This window comes from Drosophila yakuba, chromosome 3R (genome assembly GCF_016746365.2).
Source record: "Drosophila yakuba strain Tai18E2 chromosome 3R, Prin_Dyak_Tai18E2_2.1, whole genome shotgun sequence".
NCBI classification, from domain to species: domain Eukaryota; kingdom Metazoa; phylum Arthropoda; class Insecta; order Diptera; family Drosophilidae; genus Drosophila; species Drosophila yakuba.
The window spans coordinates 12016706-12036932 of NC_052530.2; the positions used below are offsets into that span (position 1 = coordinate 12016706).

At 45.8% G+C, this 20227-nt stretch overlaps 5 protein-coding genes across 5 annotated transcripts; 2 read left to right on the forward strand and 3 right to left on the reverse strand.

The window, feature by feature from the left end:
- Nucleotides 1–159: 159 nt before the first annotated feature.
- LOC6536518 (probable G-protein coupled receptor Mth-like 11) lies at nucleotides 160–3747 on the forward strand. Its single transcript, XM_039375566.1, is given in 10 exon segments — nucleotides 160–299; nucleotides 359–625; nucleotides 684–852; nucleotides 916–1110; nucleotides 1172–2125; nucleotides 2187–2571; nucleotides 2633–2893; nucleotides 2962–3130; nucleotides 3186–3380; nucleotides 3440–3747. Coding segments are annotated over 6 exon segments (1599 nt in total). The 5' UTR covers nucleotides 160–299; nucleotides 359–625; nucleotides 684–852; nucleotides 916–1110; nucleotides 1172–1630; the 3' UTR covers nucleotides 3534–3747.
- LOC6536519 lies at nucleotides 3540–7838 on the reverse strand. The gene is made up of 7 exons (XM_002097060.3): nucleotides 7404–7838; nucleotides 6909–7030; nucleotides 6734–6847; nucleotides 6436–6680; nucleotides 5712–6373; nucleotides 4949–5648; nucleotides 3540–4888 (listed from the first exon to the last, which is right to left on the reverse strand). Exons 1-7 carry the CDS (start codon nucleotides 7569–7571, stop codon nucleotides 4215–4217), a joined length of 2685 nt encoding a protein of 894 aa, XP_002097096.1. The 5' UTR covers nucleotides 7572–7838; the 3' UTR covers nucleotides 3540–4214.
- A 1263-nt stretch (nucleotides 7839–9101) lies between these two features.
- On the reverse strand, nucleotides 9102–13496 carry LOC6536521 (cytoplasmic aconitate hydratase). The gene is made up of 10 exons (XM_002097061.4): nucleotides 13357–13496; nucleotides 13168–13260; nucleotides 12120–12289; nucleotides 11843–12058; nucleotides 11272–11782; nucleotides 11110–11210; nucleotides 10931–11047; nucleotides 10213–10867; nucleotides 9435–10153; nucleotides 9102–9366 (listed from the first exon to the last, which is right to left on the reverse strand). Exons 1-10 carry the CDS (start codon nucleotides 13361–13363, stop codon nucleotides 9256–9258), a joined length of 2700 nt encoding a protein of 899 aa, XP_002097097.3. The 5' UTR covers nucleotides 13364–13496; the 3' UTR covers nucleotides 9102–9255.
- A 369-nt stretch (nucleotides 13497–13865) lies between these two features.
- On the forward strand, nucleotides 13866–14822 carry LOC6536522 (exosome complex component RRP46). The gene is made up of 3 exons (XM_002097062.4): nucleotides 13866–14044; nucleotides 14113–14348; nucleotides 14407–14822. The coding sequence occupies exons 1-3, from the start codon at nucleotides 13957–13959 to the stop codon at nucleotides 14764–14766; spliced, it is 684 nt and encodes a 227-aa protein (XP_002097098.1). The 5' UTR covers nucleotides 13866–13956; the 3' UTR covers nucleotides 14767–14822.
- LOC6536523 (CDK5RAP1-like protein) lies at nucleotides 14797–16622 on the reverse strand. The gene has a single exon (XM_002097063.3). It carries the CDS (start codon nucleotides 16563–16565, stop codon nucleotides 14814–14816), a length of 1752 nt encoding a protein of 583 aa, XP_002097099.1. The 5' UTR covers nucleotides 16566–16622; the 3' UTR covers nucleotides 14797–14813.
- Nucleotides 16623–20227: the final 3605 nt, after the last annotated feature.

Genomic DNA, 20227 nt, shown 5'->3' on the forward strand with positions numbered 1-20227 from the left:
AGTCTGGTGAAGGTTACTCGGTTGTGCCCTATAACTGTGTCATCCAGCCTTCGATGACAATGGCCTATGGTAATAGTGACCGAATCGAAACGCAACCAATCTAATTTTCCTTTTAGTCAAACTAGCGTCCGTAGTGTTCATGGCCATGACAATTGGTATCTATTCGTGGCTTCCCTTGTTTCACACCGTCCATGGCCAATGTTGCATTCTCTACTTCGTAAGCCTAATGGCTACGTTTCTACTCAATGTAGCCAGTACGTTTGGGGTATTTGTAAACGATCTAATGTGCCTAGTCAATGGTGAGATTCTACGATGCAGGATAGACCACTTTATATTTATAAGTATCTTTGTACTATAGGATACGCGGGATACTACGCAGCGATGGCCACTTTTCTATGGCTGTCCGTGATCAGTTTTGATGTCTGGAGAAGATTTGGCTTGCATCAGAATCGAGAATTCTGCAGAAGCATGGGATATAGATTTCTTCATTACAATCTCATCGTTTGGAGCATTGCAGGCATCTTGACTTTGGGTGTTCTTGTAGTAGATCTACTTTTTCCCTATTCCGGCGACTCAGATTCAAATTTTGTGCCAGCTGTGGGCGTAACTTCCTGCTGGATCATGAGTAAGTGTATAAATGCTTCCTTGGACTCCATTAAGCCTAAGTTGACTTCCTTTTTTAGCCGATGGCTGGTCGGGTATGTTTTACTTTTATGGCCCGATCTTCCTTCTTATTTTAATGAACGGGGTTATGTTCTATTTAACAATCCGCAACATTCGAGCGGAGAAAAAACTGAGGACAAAAGTCATTAGAAAGTGCGACGAGAAAGAAACGTCGAGACTCAGTGCTAAGTACTATATTTTATTTTTTGTCCTTTCCAAATGAGAAATCAGTATTACTTGTAATACTTTTAGTTTCGGCCTATATGTGTACCTTTTCGTAATTATGGGTGGCTGCTGGATTCTGGAAATAATGGCGTTTATATGCGAAACCAAAAAGTTTTTGATGCCATTTACCAAAGCGAATGACCTGATAAACTGCAGTCAAGGCATCATAATATTTCTTTTAACAATTTGCAACAAGGAGGTACTGAAAACCATAAGGGACCGGTATGCTTTTTGTTTTTAATATTATTTTATGCTAGTTTTAAAAACTATTAATTATCTTCAGAATACAACCTAAACGCACTAGTGGCATTGAATTTGAAACTTGCACAATGACGCAGGACTGTCACCTTATGCATCAATTAAGCTAGTTCCAAAACATTCTTATATATTTTTAAAACTTGTTTGCTTATCGGTTCGTAGTGTAGTAGTCGTTCTTTCAATAAAATGTAATATAGTTTACATATAGAAATGCACATTATCAATAGAAAACCCGAGTATCCTTGAGTATCGCAACGAACATACATAAGTGGTTAGTTGGCTTATATAACGACTAATCGCCGCTCTTTGTAAGAAATGTTCATGTGCAACCTATTTTTAAACATTTTCAATCTTGTGAAGAAAAATGCGATAAAGGAACAAGCTAAAGTGGCCTTTTACGATCGGACATTTATTCTGCGTCGAGCAGTCGCACTTAAAAGTCGGTGGAGCGGAAAACATACCTATTAACTATAAGTGAATCACAATGGGAACGTTCAGCATTGAGTATTTACTCTTAAGTATCCTTGTGATGGGTGTTCAGTCCATAGACATTCCCAACTGCGATTTTTTCGATACGGTTAAGTTAAGGGAAAGTGAAAAGCTTTCTAATGGATCGTATAAGTACGAGGATGTCGTTATTCCCGCGAAACTAACAGGAGTGTATGACTACGAGATTGACTACGATGGCGATAGGGTGTCGGTGCCCAATCACATCCGTGGCTGTGTGTGCAAACTGAAGACGTGCATTCGGTTCTGTTGTCATCCCAAAACGCTAATGGCGGGCAACGAGTGCTCCAAAAACGTGTATAAAAACCTGACCTACGAATACGTCCTGGACATCACGCAGCTCAACGGATCAGTAGTAAGGAAACACGTCTTAGAGGACATGGTCGTGCAGCAGGATCTTCCGCTTCCTTGCGAGAGACACTATTCATTGGATGCGGAGGGATGCCAATACGATAAGTGGTCGCTACATGAAGTGGGTTACGCACAATATCAAATATTAAATATAATAATATTTAATGGACCAACACCTTTAGAATGGATCGTTATTCCGCCACTTCGATCAGCGATTTCTTTCCAAGCAGGAGTTTTGCTTGCAGCCCAATCCGACAAGTACCGGGAAGAACTACAGCCTCATTGTCGCCTTCAACTGCATTAAGATACCATCTATGAAAATGGCATATGGTAGGTTTGAATAAGTAGGGAGATCCAAATTACCGATTGCTCTGATTGCAGTCAAGTCCAGCTCCGTCTTCTTTATGGTCATTACAATCGCGGCGTATCTTTGGCTGCCGAAATTCAGATCGCTGCATGGCAAGTGCTGCAATCTGTACTTCATCTGCTTGGCGGTCACCTTTTTACTGAATGTCATCAGCTTGTTTGGAATTTTTGAGCTGAAGACCCCTATTTGCTATCTCACCGGTAACCAACTCTTCCATTACAAAATCAAAAACAGATTTTTAGTACTGACTGAAAATTGCAGGATATGCTGGCTACTTCACCGTAATGGCAACTTTTCTCTGGCTCTCCGCCATAAGCTTCGATGTTTGGAGAAGATTCGCCATGCGAAAGTTCCACGATTTTTACCAGAACAACAGGAGCAGTTTCTTTAACTACAATATCATCGTGTGGAGCATTGCTGGACTCTTAACATTCATAATTTTTTTAGTGGATCAATTTGTTGAAACAAATGTGGAAAATCCTTATACTCCTGCAGTGGGAGTATTTTCTTGCTGGATATTTAGTGAGTTTAAAAACCTTATCTCGTCATTATTATACTTCATGTTTCTGAGTACTTTAAACTATTTTCAGCCAATGGATGGTCCGCAACGATTTATTTTTACGCACCATTGGCGATTTTGATAATTCTGAACAGCGCCAGTTTTTTTCTAACAACCCGATACATTTATGTGGAGAACAAACAAAATCAGAAAGTGCTAAATAAAAGCGAGCAGCAAAAGCTCTCCAGGAACCATGCCAAGTACCGAGTAATACACTGTTCCTGATAAAAAAAAGCTCATTACCCTTTTTTCCAGCTATCGAATATATCTTCGACTCTTTATCATAATGGGCGGAAGTTGGTTTCTCGAAATCATTGCCTTCGTATGCGAGATGGAGAATAGGTGGATGCCCTTAATCGTTCTTAACGATTATTTAAACTGCAGTCAGGGGATTATAATATTTATAGCCACATTTTGCAATCAGGAAATGTTCAGGTTAATACGCAAGCGGTGAGTTTACAGTGAAAGTATAACGTCAGATTTTTAAATTATCATTTGCATTCTTTCAGCATCCAAAATCCAAATATTACTTCCATAGACTTGACCAGTACGAGTCGTCCTGCGGAATCTGAGAAAATGGCCGAAGTGGCACTAAGGAAATGAGATAAATTAAGTAACTGATTTGCCTTTATTTGCCAGCACTTCATTATTGGACTGGAGACTTCCTGAACAATATCTTGAATTGTATTTCTTATATTTAATATCTTGAAACATAGTTCCTAGGCTTGATTACATGTGTATATTTTCCACATGCTTCTTCTGTGAAGCATGAGACTAATTAAATCGGTACGTTAATTACTTGTACCGCAGTTCAAAAGACATTGCTAACTAATATTAGAGCTAATAGTTGAATCGAAATGTCGAATATCAAAAGTATATGTACGTATTTGTATGCATGTGTAGGTATGAGCAGGTTGGAAGTCGAGCTTCGCGTCTTAAAACTAAGTTGTAGATTACTTAAATGACTTCAGTCGAAATTAGGACGCGTTTCAAGTTTTTGAAAAGCGTTTCGTTGCACTAAGTAAGGTATAGGTAACTAAATACTAAATACAGCACACGTTGTTTGTGTTTAGAACTGAACTAGATGCACGCAACCTTAGCGAGTCTTACAAACTAAAAAACTGGTTATAGAAATTGGATCACTACGGTAAAAGCTGTAATATTTCAAATTTGTTTATCAAGAAGTTTGCATTGAAAGTTTTAAAAATTATGACTGTTTACATTTTTGCAGCATTTCTATTTTTACCAGTCCGTCTATGCATTTGGGTAAACTGAAAAATAAGTTCATAGCATCTCGTGGTGTGTGCGTTTCAAGTGAAATTCCACCATGTTGTCGAGATCACTGATGAACATCTTGGACTTTCGGATGTCCGAGTTGAGCACGCGCAAATTAGAGGTATAGTCGGGCAGGCTGAGACCCAAGCCGGTGGCCATTTCTTTACCCATCTTCTTAACCATCTGGGCAAACGTAGGTCGCGCCTTGCCCAGCCGCTTTAGGGGGTTGAACTGCTCGTGCACCTCCTTTAGTTCCCCATAGTCAAGCACCAGCCATTGTCCGCTCTCCATGTTCCAGGTAAACAAGATGCGGCTTTCGTACTGCCTGTTGTGAAAAGCACAGTCCATTCGGCCAGTGCAGTGCAAGCATATCGCCAGCGGCTGATCCCGCGCCGAGAACTGGGCCGTTAGCATGCAGGCGATAGTCTGACTTAGTGGACACACGTTGATCACCTCGTACGCCCAGTCGTAGAACACGTTGTAGATCTTCTGGTGCTTCTGACACAACAGGCTGATCACGTAGTACGTAAAGGTCTCCAGATCAAACGAGTGCTGGGTGATTACCACGCTACTACAGCGTAGCCGCTGATACGACGCTTGTGAAATCATCTGCATTTCTGAGTAACATGAGCCGTGCACTTCCATCGGCAGCGATGTGTGATAGCCGGGTGATATGCAGTCGTCTGATAAGAGAACAGATATTCACATCAATTCTTACTATACTGTTAAAAGAATTATTTTACCCTCTTCGCTGGTAATAACGGAGGTGGCATCGTCCTCCTCTACATAGCGTCTTCTTAGCTTCTTCGTGCACACCGGCTTCTCTGGCATTACACCGCCCTGCACAGGCATCTCCACAATTCGTGGCTCATCGCGACGCGGTGAAAGAAAGCTCAGTCCGGCGTTTGGGGACATGGAACCACCGATTTCGAAACGCTTGGCCAATGACATCTGGAGTGGGGAAAGCGCTCCCAGCGGACCCACAGGCTTGTAACTAAGCATTTGCTGTGTGGCCTGCGATAATGGTGGCGATTTTTGGTTGAAGAGCTGAGCCGAGTTTGCATTTCGGCTTGGCGAACGCATTAGCATGGAACTGGACGGTGGTGAGCGGAATCCCAGATGAGGGGGCGTCTGTGCCGGCTGGGAAGGATGTGGTGAAGAGGAGGGCGAAGCGCAGGGCGAGTTGTGAAAAAAGTGCGCCGTGGGCGAAAAGCGATGGAAGCTGCGAGAGGTTGTGCTGGCAGTGGATGAGTTGAAAGACCGACCAGCCAATCGCACTTTGGTGAAGGGTATGATATTCTCCGAGTTGTCTTCCGAGAACTCATACTTCTTTTCTGCCAAACGTCGCTTTCGAAAAGTGGAGATCTTTTCGTACTTCTCGTTGTCTTCCGAAAATTCATATGCATTCGATTTGTCCGTCATCGAATTGGCAATGGGAGGGCTCTATGAATTAAGACAAAAGTATTACTCGGTGTACCTAAGTTAATTACTTAAACTAAACCCCACCTGCAAATCTATCGTAGTTATGCCATTGCGGAACTTGGTGACTATGCGATGGTTGCGCCTCCGTGGCGGACTAGATTCGTTGGCAAGCGGCTTTGTGACCGGCAGGGTGGTCTCCGGCAGAGTCATACTATTAGGGCCCGTAACCACAGTGGGGCTGTAGTGTGGCGTGAAAATTAGCTTATCGTACGCTTTTGGCGAGCAGTAAATGCTGCCTCCGGGTTGCGACTCATTATGGTTATGACCGGGTTGACTAGAGCGATGCGTCTGCTCGGTTTCAATGTCGCTAAAGTCGGCAATTATGCGGGCCACCACACTTTGTTCATTTCCAGACTCCGCTTCCGATCCGGACGCTGTGAAAGCAACTGAGGAGCGATCCTCCTCGCTGGCCAAAAGCGTCCTGGGCAACAAAAAGGATTGCGCTTGAGGTTGCGCTTGAAGACTGGGCAAGATGAGGCTATGCTGCTGGGGAAGGTAGCCCGAGGTCACGGCCGGCGTGTCCATATCGATGCGCAGCATGTGCATAAATCCATTGGATATGATCAGAATGCGCTCCGGGCAAAGCAGATTTATTTTCGGCTCAAAAGCCGGATCAGTTTCAGTCGAGGAGTATTTCGTGTGCACTGTTAAGTGGCAGTTAAGGCAGTGCGCATTGTAAAAGGAATCTAATGGCGGAAAAGGGCTTAGGCTCATGGGAAACTTAAAAGATTGTATTTCTAACACCTACATGGACCGTCGTCGTTGAGTTTCTTGCACTCCAAGCAACCCAGCCTAGGAACTTTGACATATGTGATATAGCTATCTTCACCCTCCTCCGTGGCAGCACCGTGGACAACTAGGATTTGATGCTGCGCGTTTTTCCACTGCGTCATGGTTACAGTCTTAATGTTGTCCACCATATGATCGTCAAAGAGGCGACGCGAGAAGAAGTGGCGCAGCCTCTTGTGTGGTTGGAACAGCCAGAGGTACAGACTTTGGGGAGAGATATGATTAATATAGGATATGTTAAGATAGAAGGATCTTACGTGTATTTATAGCCCATGTTGAAGGAATAGTGGTTCAGCGACGAGCTGTCGTTGCACACCACCCGATGGCTGAGCATGTACTGGCCGCAGGCAGTAAGACCCATGAAAATGTGTCTGCATGGATATCCAGGTTATAAGCAGAATACTAAAAATTATGACTTTAAGAGTATCATACCCCTCCATCAGATTGCTGGCCATAACATCCTTGAGATATAACTTTAACCTATTTGGCACTCTGTCGTAAGGAAGCTGTTGCTTTTGGCCAGCCCTGGAGGAGCCAGAGAAGTATCCAGTGCGCTGAGAAGAAAAAAGTGTTAACTAAGTTATAGCTCTGTTCTAAATGAATGCAGTTACTGACACAGACAACAGAGATAAATATAAGTAAAACTATCAAAAGTTCCATTCTATGATAGTCATGCGCATGTCCTTTTGTAAGCCTGATAACTTCTTCTTTTAATTATTTTTGTTAATAATCTATAATATACACTATATATTCGCTTCTTAGAATTCGAAATGTGTTTAAAGTTTCCGTAAAATTAAAGGTAGACCTTGAACTGAAATGTTAACCCCCTGATAGGTTTTGCATAATTTATATGTTAATCACAATGATCTAAATACTATAACAGTTCATAGGGACCAGATCAAGACTGGTGATACCCTTTTGACCCACCTCTCTGTCGTAGAGCATCTGCACCAGATTCCGTGTCCTTGGAGTTGATGATGGCGTGGGAACTGGCTCTTCCGCAGACTCGTCCGAGCTGTCCACCGTGGAGAAGTCGTCCTCGTCGGAGGACACTCCCGACAGCGACTCCACGTAGTTCTGGTAGTCAGTCTCCATACCCGAATCGCTAAAAATCAGACTTAATTTATTCCTCCTACTGCCTCGTCTCCTGAAAATCGGCCTTCCAGCTCCGGCCGAAATGCGGCTGTGTCCTGCGTCCTAGCGCCTCCCCATCGACTGGCACGTGTCGCCAATGGTGGACATTGGACTCTGGACCTTTTTAACCGCCGCTTGAGGGTAGGGATATTACAGCATCTTCGCTTTTTCGTTATAAATAAAACGAATTGCAAAATCTCACTGTAACCGCTAGAGCTGGAACAAAATTCTATGTTGATTCGATACTATCAACAACAACGTGAGTAGCTGTAGTTATCGATTGAACTACAATCAATAATTGAAGTTGACTTATCGATATGAAGCACTACTAGGGCGGTTTGTTTAAATATTAGTTTCTGTAGGTATGAACTGCTATGCATAAGCATTTTTTTCTTGTATGTGAGTGAATAACCACATTCCAATAGTACAGTACGTAACGAATGTGGGGACTCGTAGAAAATGTTTTATCTTTCATTTTGTAACTACATCGGTTTAGTTTCGATGAGGTTGTAACATTTAAATCGGCAATAAAATGACCCAAAATACGCATATTCTTGGTTCCAACAACGTGACTATTTGTTCATTAACCCCTGGCCGTATTTGTGGGTCAATTCGGTTGCGGAAACCAACCGTGGCCCCGCCTTAGCCCCCTGAAACCGATTCTATAACCAGCATAGTTGATGCCGGGTTCAGTGCGCCGGGTTTTGAAGCCGAACAAAGTGCAGTCATGAAGAAACCCAGAAGCGGGCTTTAGAATTTTTGGTAATTCGGCAGAAAAATGTCGAGCATGCCAGCAAAACAGAAAGCCAATTGCCGGGATCAGCGAATTTTGCCAATGGAAATTCGGAGCAGAAGCGATCGAGCAGGAAACCTGATGCGCTGGCAGCGGCCATTGCACCGTGCTTATAAGAGCTGGATGGCCAACTCTCAGGTTTTAGTTCTGGAATAGTACGTGTCGCGGTTGGTAAATCGATGTTCTTCGATCCCTCGAAGAATCAGTTAAGATCATAAAATATTTGATGGCCACAATTGCCTCGGAACTTCGATCGCGTCCTGAATTTATATCGAGTTATCTAAGGAAATAGTAGCCGTGATTTTACCCAAGAATTTTTCACATATCACAGTTGCTGTTTCTTTTAGATAGCTCTTTTGTAAGCAGCCTAGTTCCGAATGCGAATATCCGAGTGCCTAGCGTGTATCCTGGATGAAAAGGTCCTCCGGTTTCAGTTTATGGGATACACACAGTTCAGTTTTGTCGCACTACAAGCATCACTGGGCTTTGTTTATCTCATGAGAGCGAAATTTGTTCAACAGAAACCTTAAATCACTAATCTGTTTATGAGAAATACCACAAGATTGGAACATCTTTGATCAACTCTTAGGCTTCATCAGAACACGTAAGTAAGTACATTTTGCTAGATATGCAAATACTTTTGTTATACCTCGTTTCATTTGTCATAAAACGAAAGAAGTATTCAATATACCGATATATACAGTTTAATTGGATACCAAGAATAAGGGCTTACTTTATTGGTTTAACCAGGTTGGGGAAGCACCACCACATATTTAAACTTAGGGTACTACAATTTACAGTGTAGAAATGCATGTGGAATATACATAGCAAAAACAAAATAATATGGGTTGCTTAAGAGAGCATCTTGCGAATCATGTAGTTGAGGATGCCACCATTCTTGTAGTAGGTGATGTCCACCTCGGTGTCGAAGCGCAGAATAGTCTCAAAGACGGTGCCATCAGCCTTAAAAAAAGAAAGGAAAGTCCATTAGCATACGATGTATCAGTAATGCAGCAGCTCCAATAGCCTACCTCCACTTGGATCTTCTGACCCGGCTTCAGGCCGCTCTCAGGCAGGGCTATGTTGTACACCTCCCGGCCAGTCAGGTTTAAGGTCTCGGCACTCTGTCCCGGCAGGAACTGCAGAGGAATGATGCCCATGCCCACCAGGTTGGAACGATGGATGCGCTCGTAGGACTCCGCGATCACCGCCTTTACGCCCAGCAGGAAGGGACCCTTGGCGGCCCAATCCCGAGAGCTTCCGCTGCCGTAGTCCTTGCCCACGACGAGGACCAGAGGAGTACCCTCCTCGCGGTACCGCTCGGCGGCATCGAAGATGTCGAGCTCCTCCTGGCTGGGAATGTGCACGGTGCGGGGTCCAGTCTTCGCGACCAGTTTGTTGACCAACCGAATGTTGGCAAAGGTGCCGCGCGACATAATGGCATCGTTGCCACGACGCGATCCATACGAGTTGAAGTCTCGGGGTGTAATGTTCCTTTCGGACAGGAATCGAGCAGCAGGCGAGGTCCTAGCAATGGATCCTGCCGGCGAGATGTGATCCGTGGTCACGGAATCGCCCAGGAAGAGCAGGCAACGTGCCTTCTGGATGCTCTGCTGCTTGGGAAGATCGCGGGTCATGCCCTCGAAGAAGGGTGGTCGCTTAATGTAGGTGGAATCGGCACTCCACGAGAAGAGCTTGCCCTCGGACACCTGCAGAGTCTGCCAGTCCTGAGAACCCAGCTCGATTTTGCCTGCAGATGGAAGTTACATTAAGCCAAGCTCAAATGAAAGTGGCACACGAAGTACTCACTGTACACCTCCTGGAACATGGCGGGGATGACATGCTTGTGCTCCACCTCCTGGATCTCCGATCGCGTTGGCCAGATGTCCTGTAAGAACACATTCTTGCCATTGGCATCCACTCCCAGAGGTTCCTTCTCGAAGTCGATGTCCACACGTCCAGCGATGGCGTATGCGATCACCAGCAGAGGACTGGCCAGATAGTTGGCCCTGGTGTTGGGATGGATGCGACCCTCGAAGTTGCGGTTTCCGGACAAAACTCCAGCGCACACGAGGCCATTCTTCTCGATGGTGTTCACCACATTCTCCTCGAGCGGACCGGAGTTGCCAATGCAGGTCATGCAGCCATATCCCACAATATCGAAGCCCAACTTCTCCAAATAGGGAATGACTCCGGACTCCTTTAGGTAGTAGGTTACCACACCGGATCCAGGCGACAGCGAGGTCTTGATATAGGGCAGGATGTTAAGACCCTTCTCCACGGCCTTCTTGGCCAGCAAACCGGCACCCAGCATCACCGAGGGATTCGATGTGTTCGTGCAGGATGTGATGGCCGCAATGACAACAGATCCATGCTGCAGTTTGTAGGTCTTGCCATCATCCCACTGGAACTCCCCAAATGCCGATTGAGCTTCCGGAGCAATGGCGAATCCCTTGAAGCCCACCTGAGGTGACAATGAAGATTATTAATGATTAATTATTCCCTATTAAATGAATTTTTAACATACTGGGCTGGACAGGCAAGACTTGAAGTCCTGAGGCATGTCAGAGACGGAAACGCGATCGTGGGGACGCTTGGGTCCTGAAACGGAGGTAACCACCGTCGATAGATCCAAGGTGATGCTCTATAGAAGGGAAGTATGTTAATTAAAGCTTAGATTGGGATATATTTTTTTATATTGCCAACCTGAGTAAACTTGGGATCTTGGGCCGCATCAGCATAGTTGCGCAACTGCTGGGTTGCCTTCAGATACTGCCGAATGATGTCGATCTTCTTTTCGGAGCGATCTAAAATGTTTGTTGAAATATGAATAAAATATTGTTTAAACAAACAGTGTAATTTCCGTACTTGTCTGCTTCATGTAACCGAGGGTGTTCTCATCGATGGGGAAATATCCCACGGTGGCTCCGTATTCGGGACACATGTTGCTGATGGTGGCCCTATCTGCAATGCTGAGTTCCGCCACTCCCGGACCGTAGAACTCCACGAACTTGCCGACCACACCCAACTGGCGCAGGTGCTTGGTGATGGTCAGTACTAGATCGGTGGATGTGACCAGTGGGCCCAGTTTGCCCTCCAATTTGTAGCCAATTACCTCGGGCAACAACATGGAAATGGATTGTCCCAGCATCACAGCTTCCGCCTCGATGCCTCCCACTCCCCAACCCAGTACTCCCAGTCCATTGATCATCGTGGTGTGGGAATCAGTGCCCACCACACTGTCGGGATACAGAATCTTGGAGCCATCGGTGGCGTCATTCTCAAACACCACTCGGGCCAAGTACTCCAGATTCACCTGGTGGACAATTCCAGAGCCAGGTGGCACGATCAGCATGTTGTTGAAGGCCTTGGCTCCCCACTAAGTTGGAAAAATAATATTATTATAATGTTATAAAGATAAAAAGTTGAGAAAACCCACCTTCAGGAAGGTGAAGCGCTCCTTGTTGCGCTCAAACTCCAGCGACTGGTTCTTGGCCAGAGCATCGGGAGCACGAGCAAAGTCCACCTGGACCGAGTGATCGATGACCAAGTCGGCGGGGCAGATGGGATTGATCTTCTCGGGATTGCCGCCCAGATCCAACACAGCATCGCGCATAGCAGCAAAGTCCACCACCGCAGGAACTCCGGTAAAGTCCTAAAAGCAAAATATTCCAAGATTTTAATATTAATTTGATGGATGGCCGTATGAAACTTACCTGGAGGATGACACGGGCTGGCTTGAAGGACACCTCCACATCGCTGGATCCCTGCTTGAGGGCAGGCGACCATCCCAGGATGCTCTGCACGTCCTTCTCTAGGATGTGGAAGTTATCGCAGTTGCGCACCGCCGACTCCAAAAGCACTCGGATCGAGTAGGGCAGTTGGTCTACGAGTGGAATATGTTAGGTGTTAATGGAAATGTTTAGAACTTGAATTTCATCACAGGTACAGTAATGTCTCGTACAGCAATTAGCCGAATTAAACGAATATATCTTTAAAATTGTAAATTACTTTTAGTTGCGCTTGTTGAAGTAAAAGTAGCGAGTAAAGTAATAAAAGTACCTCGCTTTTGTTATACACATTAAAACTGCATTCAAATGAAGCCATGGAAATTGTCCACCTTAGGCAGTTTGAAAAGTGCTAGTCAGATAGCAGTCACTTCTTATCACAGGTACAATGATTACGTTTGTCCAGCACTTGATGCGATTCACAGGCGTCACTATATGCTGGGAGCCACCTTAGAAAGCCCTCACCTCAGACCCCGATTTTTGGACACGCGCTGCTCCAGTGAAAACATTCCACTGGCCGGGAGATATCTCGGAGCAATCGGACCACGACCCGAAATCAGCAGATCTGTGTAGTCTTAATCCGCTGATATGTGAGCACGTAAAATTGGGAAATAAAATTTGGAGGCACACGATTCGTTATCACCGCTAGACGAGCCCCATTATGCGGCAATCAATGCGGTGGTGATAACTTTCGCTTTCGGCGCGGGACAAGCCTGCCGCCCATGGAAAACTATTGAAAAGCCACTTATTGCACCGGGAGCACCTTCCACTTGACATCGCTTGACTTGCAAATTGAGGTGTTCGGCGTTCGCCGTTCTCCACTTTTTCAATTCAGGGGTCAAACTCCAACTTCAACAGGTGCTTTTGGGGAGCTTAATTAATCCCAATTTAGCTCTGCATATTAACACCAGTTTTTGGCGACCACGTAGACAGACACGCCCACCTTAAACGCCTTCTAAAGACCGTAATCACTTACCATATTTACTGTCGATGGAGGCGAGGTCAAAGTACTTGTATGTTGTGCCGGCCTGGGAGAAAGTCTTCTCGAACTGAGCGAAGGGATTGGCGCCTGCGACAATACGAAGGTGTTATATAAGCCACAGGATTCGGGGAACAGTGTACGTGGTAATCGAAGGAACTGGAAAACTCCGGACTGGCAACCCACCTGACATCTTGTTGGGACTCTTTACTGAACTTATTCCGGACGAGCAAAGCAAGAAACTGATTGTAGCACCGATTCGGATTGGAGCTGGCCAGCTTTCGGTGACTATCGATAGGTAGCGTATATCGCCAGTCGAAGCAAAAGTGCATTATATACCCGCGCACTTTTAATTTGTTTACGACAGAAACTTGGCTTAACTCCTCTTAAATGTATTTTAAACTATTTTCCTTCCAAAATGAATGGATAATATTTTATAATGGTATGTTATCACTACATATATTAATTGCGGTAATAAGTATTCAGATATTTATGTGAAATTAATACATTTTTGGAAAAAAGATTCATCGGCCTTTAATATGTGCACTTATCAGTATATTAAAGGAACAAAATAATTGGATGTTATGTTATATCTGATTAATTTTTAAATGAATAGTCCGCCCGCCAAACTAATCAGTAATCGATAGAGCTCGTGCAATCGCCACATCTCATAGCATCGATATGTCGAGGAAAGACTGGCATCGTTATCGAAAAGACGAGGCGATAGCACGCGCACGTTGTTTTCTTTGAATATTAGGAAAATATAAAATTAATTTACCAGCGAAAATGGACGTGGAAAAGGACAAGCTCCGCCAGATGCACTGCGAATTCAATCCCTTGTCACGTTGCGACGGATCAGTGATGTACAGCCAGGGTATACCCGTGTTTCCTCAACTCTAGTACATGGCCAAAACCGGCTAACATGGTTTTTGCCAATTGCAGGTGCCACAGGTCTCATAGGCGCAGTTCTCGGCCCCATCGAGGTGAAGACCCAAAATCTGAGCATAGATGGCAGCTACCTGGAGTGTAACTACCGGCCGAAAGCGGGCCTGCCCCAGGTTAAGGAACGGATTCGGGAGGCGGCCATTCGAGATGTTTTGGAACTGGCACTCCTGTCGGAGGCTCATCCGCGATCAAAGATGTCCGTGCAGATTCAGGAGCTGGAGGATCGCGGCAGTGTAGGATTTGGAATCTCCTTTATCTGTATTCCCTATAATAATATATATATTCCATCAGATTGACGCCTGTGCCGTGAATTGCGCCTGCCTAGCCATGCTGATTGGAGGCCTGCCCTTGAAGTGCAGCTTTGCGGCCGTCCACTGCATCATCAACGAGCAGGGCGAGTATGTGCTGGATCCAGACCAAAGTGAAACCCTCCACCAGCGCGCCAGTTTCACATTCGCCTTTGATTCCGTCGAAGGAAACCTTCTGCTGGTCCAGACAAAGGGCGCTTTCAAAATAGCCCAGTTCAACGACATCGAGTGCCTATGCCGGTCTGCCAGTGCCGAGATCTTTCAGTTCTATCGCAGCCAAGTTGCGAAGTATCACGGCAGGAGTGAGGCGACGGCTGAGAAGGCGGAGGTCATGGAGACGTGATGTGATGCTATTAAAACAACTGCAACTAGGTACGATTAAAGTTCATTTTATTGTAATAACTGTCTGCTGTGAAAGTCGGTAATGCTGCTCAGCTCGAGGGGTGTGCCCTTCAGCACCTGGGAGTTGGATTCCTCAATGCGGACGGCCAAAAAGTCGCCCACGCCAAAGGATCGTTTGGCTGTGGGATCTCTAGATATGGCTACATCTATAGAAGGAACTATGACCTTGATATTGGCATCATTCCGACCAAACCAATGAGCATCGGACCTCTTGCTTTTTCCTTCCACAAGGATGAGCTGCTCCTGACCTTCCATTTTACGGTGCAGCTGTGTAGCTCCCTCTCGGAAAACCTGCACCATGCGCTGCAGTCGCTTATTCTTCACGTTCAAGGGCACATTATCTTTGTAGCGCCGATGGGCAGTGGTCTTTTCCCGCATGCTGTAGGCGAACAAGTAGGCCACATTGTACTTCACTTGCTGGATGAGAGATACTGTGTCCTGGAACTCCGCTTCCGTTTCGCCGCAAAAGCCGCAAATAAAGTCGCTAGAGAGCCCAACATTGGGCAGAAACTGTCTGATGTGCTCCACAAGTTCCAGATAAGCTTCTCTGCTGTAACCACGTCGCATCCTTTCCAGAACTTGCGTGTTGCCCGATTGTGCTGGCAGGTGGAGTTGCTTGCACACATTCGGGTGATCTCTGATGACCTCCAGAACTTCGTCGGAGAAATCCTTCGGATGCGGCGAGGTGAAACGGATGCGCATCTCTGGAACAGCTTGAGCCACGGATCGGAGCAACGCGGCAAAGGGAGTGCCGCCTGTTTTGGGCTTGTAAACAGTACTAAAGCCGGGCACTGGGGTGGCTTTCAGGGACTCCTGTGCCTCCAAGCCACTTCTGTCTCTGTACGAGTTGACATTCTGACCCAGCAGCGTGACCTCCTTCACGCCCTGTTCCGCCAAAGCCTTGACCTCAGCCACAATGGATTCCAGTGGACGGGAGCGCTCGCGTCCGCGTGTAAAGGGCACTATACAATAGGTACACATGTTGTCACATCCGCGCATGATGGACACAAAAGCTGTGGGGGACTCGGAGTTCAATCGTACTGGCATCACATCCGCATAGGTTTCGTCCAGCGAGAGGAGCACATTGATTGCTGAGTTGCCATAATGCCGCGAGATGGCCAGCAGTCGCGGCAAATCCTTGTAGCTATCGGGTCCGGCGATCACATCCACACATTGCTCCTGCTCCAGCAGCTTCTCCTTCAGTCGCTCCGCCATGCAACCCAGCAGAGTCAGCTGGAGAGGATGCCTCCGCGTACTGCGCTTGCTCTTCATGGCGCGCAGGTGCTTCAATCGATTCCAGATCCTCTGCTCCGCTCCATCGCGCACCGCGCACGTGACGAGCATGATGACATCCGCCTCTTCGGGCTCCTGGCATCTCAAATAGCCGTTTTCCTGCAGGATACTGAACACCACCTCCGTGTCATTCGTGTTCATCTGGCATCCGTAGACCTCAAAGTGCACTTTCCTGCCATTTCCATTGAAGTCAATCGAGTTCAGGTACGGAACACTGGTGTCCACAGGCTCCTCTTCGTCAGTTTTCAGCCTGGACGCGGGCTTGACCGCAAAAAAGTCTTGGAAGCCCGGTCCGCGTTGAATCCTCTCCAAAAATGTGGCACGTGCTGCAGGCTCTGGTTTTACTTCACCCGCTGCCCTGGAGGACGCCGATGTGGTACCTCCTTTCGCGGCAGTGGTGGATGCATGCCGCACTTGGCGAACAAATGACCGGCAGCTCCTCTTCATGGCAGTTATTTATGTAATTTTTATGTTTCTGTTCAAAGAACTGGTATTTTAGTTATGGTATTACAGTGGTATTTTTACAGGGCTGGAGTGCGTTGTTTAGCTGCAACAGCTGATAGGGAGATTTTCATTCGCCACCTAGTGGACGGTAGCGGAACCTTTTAGTTCTGAAACCATCCGCTAGTTGTTTTAGTTGTTAGTTGTAGATTATTCCGATAGTCTTGGCTAACCCCGTTAAATTTAAATTGATAGATATCGCTTTTGATATATTTAAACTTTTACTTGGACTGAGTTTTTATTTATATTTATGCGTAAATTAAGCGTGTAAAAAAGTACCCTAAGCTGGAAGCTAAGTAGTGGTTGGGTCCAAACTTGAACACATTCGTTGACACAAAACAAGACATCATTTATTCAGGCTTAAAGACTCTTCATGCCAGGCAGGTAATGCATTCGGCTTCCTTCGTAGATAAACACTCAAAGGGGTTGGTCCAGCCGCACATTTGAGGACAGGTTGGCCAAAGGCGGCTCAGCCATAAGAAATTAGCTCGGCCTCATTATGAGCTTATCGTGGTCGGGTTAATAATGCGCAGGTGAAGACAATGCAATCGCCTCCGTTTGCACCTCAATTCTGATTCCATGTCTGTGCCTACAATTTGCGGCTTTTGTGGGTCAATAACTGAGTAATTGCATTGCCAACGAGTGTGGGCCATAAATATAGCCAAATTCGTCGGTCGCAGTGCTCACAAGCTTTAAATTACTTAGCGAAATGTAAAACCGGTAAATATGGCATAGAAATGTACATAGTAACATATTTTAGTAGTATTACTTAGTAGTTGTGGCTTATTCCGAACGGAATACTTAAAACCCTTTGGGAGTCTCCAGTTCAAGTGCCTAAGTTTCCCTTTTTCGATCCTCAACTTTGGGGGAGAAAATTGGGAAGTGGGAGCAGCCTAGCACACATATTTTGTAAACACTTACAAGCAGAAATATTTTAATGAAACTGAAATGAAAATTCCACTTTCGGCCAAAAGAATTTCGTAATTACAGCGAAAAAATTCGGTAATTAAATTCATGAAGTTTTCGGCTCGAAGGCGACGAGTCCGGAGGGAGCCACTTGGAGCTCGCTCGGTTCCCGGCACTCGCATCCTTGTAAGTGGACTGCTGCTGGCTGAAGGCCTTATGCTTGCCGCGTTCTGTTGGTTAAGCACTTTCTTGTATTTTGTCGGCACTTTTCCGCTAAAGTTATTTTCCCACGAGCTTTCCCTCTAGTCGGCTGCTATAAATCTTACAGCTCGCTTCGCTTTTTTTTGGGGATGGAGTTGTGTGCTCTAGAACGGGAGCACTATGTGCGAAGTGGGTTTCCTACTGGCTTGTGCATACGCCGGGCAGCTTAAGCTCAGCGCTAGTTGGGTCCTGCCCAACTTGTGTATATCTCGGGCAGCTGTCAATAAATAATAAATAATTCAATTGTACTAATGCCTTCCATATTTAGTGCTGGCAATTAATCCGACAATTCGACTGGGAAACACGCTCTTCTCGCCAGTTGACAGTTTGCAAGAGCTTTTAAAAGCGGATGGAGTAGGTTCTTTATGGGAGCAAACAACGGAAGAAATAACTTGAGAAATAAACTCGTATTTGAAAGATTAAACATACACATATTTATATCAATCGGTAAACCAATAAACCACTTTTCTGGGTTGCGGGATCTGTGGAAGCCTCTGCGCTTTCTGCTGGGTAACTGGGTACCTGATAGTTTGATAGAACTCGACAATAGCCTTCTTACTCGTTTTCTTATCAGAAATCAGAAACAAAGTTCAACTTTACTTTTGATCTTCCACACGCACCTTACGCTTATACAAATTCGAATGTGATTTTAAATCCCCATGAGCCTCGCCTCCAAAAGACCTTCGTCAACGTGGAACCCCTGGTGGAGATGGACCCACCCTTCGGCGGAAGACCCACTGAAGACCCACCGAAAACCCACCAACGACACTTTGAGGCCCCATAACGCGGGCACACGCATAATGATCCTTTGAATGGCTCAATGCGTGGAACCGCTCCAGCCGGAAAAGTTTACTTACTGCTTACGGATTTCTATTTTTCGGAAAACCATTTTCCCACCCACCGGGCGTCAACCCTTGGGGGCGCGTTTTCCGTTGCAAGAGGGGGGAGGCAAGGGGTGTTAACGGCTCTGCGGAGAGCAATTTTCCCCACGCAGAGACAGCAAAATACGGAAAAGCGCAGAGACAAAGGAAGGCAAGCCAATGTTAATAGAAAATGGTTCGTTGTCGTCGTCTTGGCTGTCGTTAAATTGAAATTGTCGCGGAAATAAAAATTTGCATATTTCAGCATTGATTTCCCCTTATACCCCGGGGATGCATGTCGTCTACGCACCGCTGCTGTAGTGCACTCAATAAATTGTGTTGACTTAAAGTTTTTTAGAAATTGATTTAATCTGAAATCAGGGGAATATCTTATTTGGTTGTTTAGTCCTAGTTTGTTATGTAATTAATTATGATTGATTAACTCATTTAACTAATCTAGCAAATCAGTTAAAGTTTAGGGTGTAGCTGTATTTTCTGTTTTTAAAACTATTTTTCAAGGCATTCGGCTTCGTATACGCAATGTCTGCATGCACTCAGTACATTTGACAAAGCTGGCGAAAAATTCGCAAATTAATTTCGGGCTAGTGCATAAACTAAACAAAATCCAATGAGCAAGCAGTGAAGGGGGTTCTCGATGTCCTGGCTTTCTCATTACTGACTGCCAGTTCCAGTTGCTGTCCCCAGTAAATCCTGGCGCTGTCACAATAAAATCCACTCAAGCTAAACATACGTCAGCAGTGACGAGAGCCCTCCTTCTGGCCCCGCCTTCTCTGCTCCTGCCTTCTCCACGAGCACCAAGCTCCAAGCTCCAAGCACCAGGATCCAAGCACCAGGCTCCATGCTCCGAGTCCAAGTCCGAGTGCTGGCCAAGTCGCACAAATTTATGCCCCAGAAAAAAGGCAATCTCCTCCTCTTTGCTTTTGGCTCTGGCTTTGGTGCTGGCGGTGACTCCGAGGCGCAGGATATAATACCAAACTGCTCATTGATTTATTTACGAGCTACACTGATGGGCCAGCTGCCCACTGGACAAGGGGGCGTGGCCGGAGGTCCAGCTGCAGCAAGTGCTGCTGGCCAGGGATACCAACTACGGAATATAAGAAACCAGATAAACCAAAAATATACTTGCACGTTTATTAAGAAAACTAAAATAGTAAACTTCATTTATCCATGTTTATTATGGTTTTAATATTTGAAGTTGTAAAAAACGTGGATACTTTTTCGTGACCTCAAGCATTGCATCCCTGCCTCGCAAATTGCAGCTAAATTTTCGCTTGTCTCAACTTCCACAGGACCTGCTCTGCCATCTCCCCTCGCTTTCCACACCCCCCTCCACCATCCGTCGTCTTTGCCATGTCAGTGTGACTTACATAAAGTGTCCTCGACTTGGCCGAGTCGAGTCATTTAGGCGCAGGTCGTAGATCTTGCAAAGCAATGGCTTTTGACACCCAATGTGGCCCTCGTCCTGATGCCTCTGATGCTGCGGCGCTTAAATATTTACGCCGCCAGACCAGCATCCTTAAAGCCGTAGGATCTCGATACTGGATACTGGGTTTTGGGTAC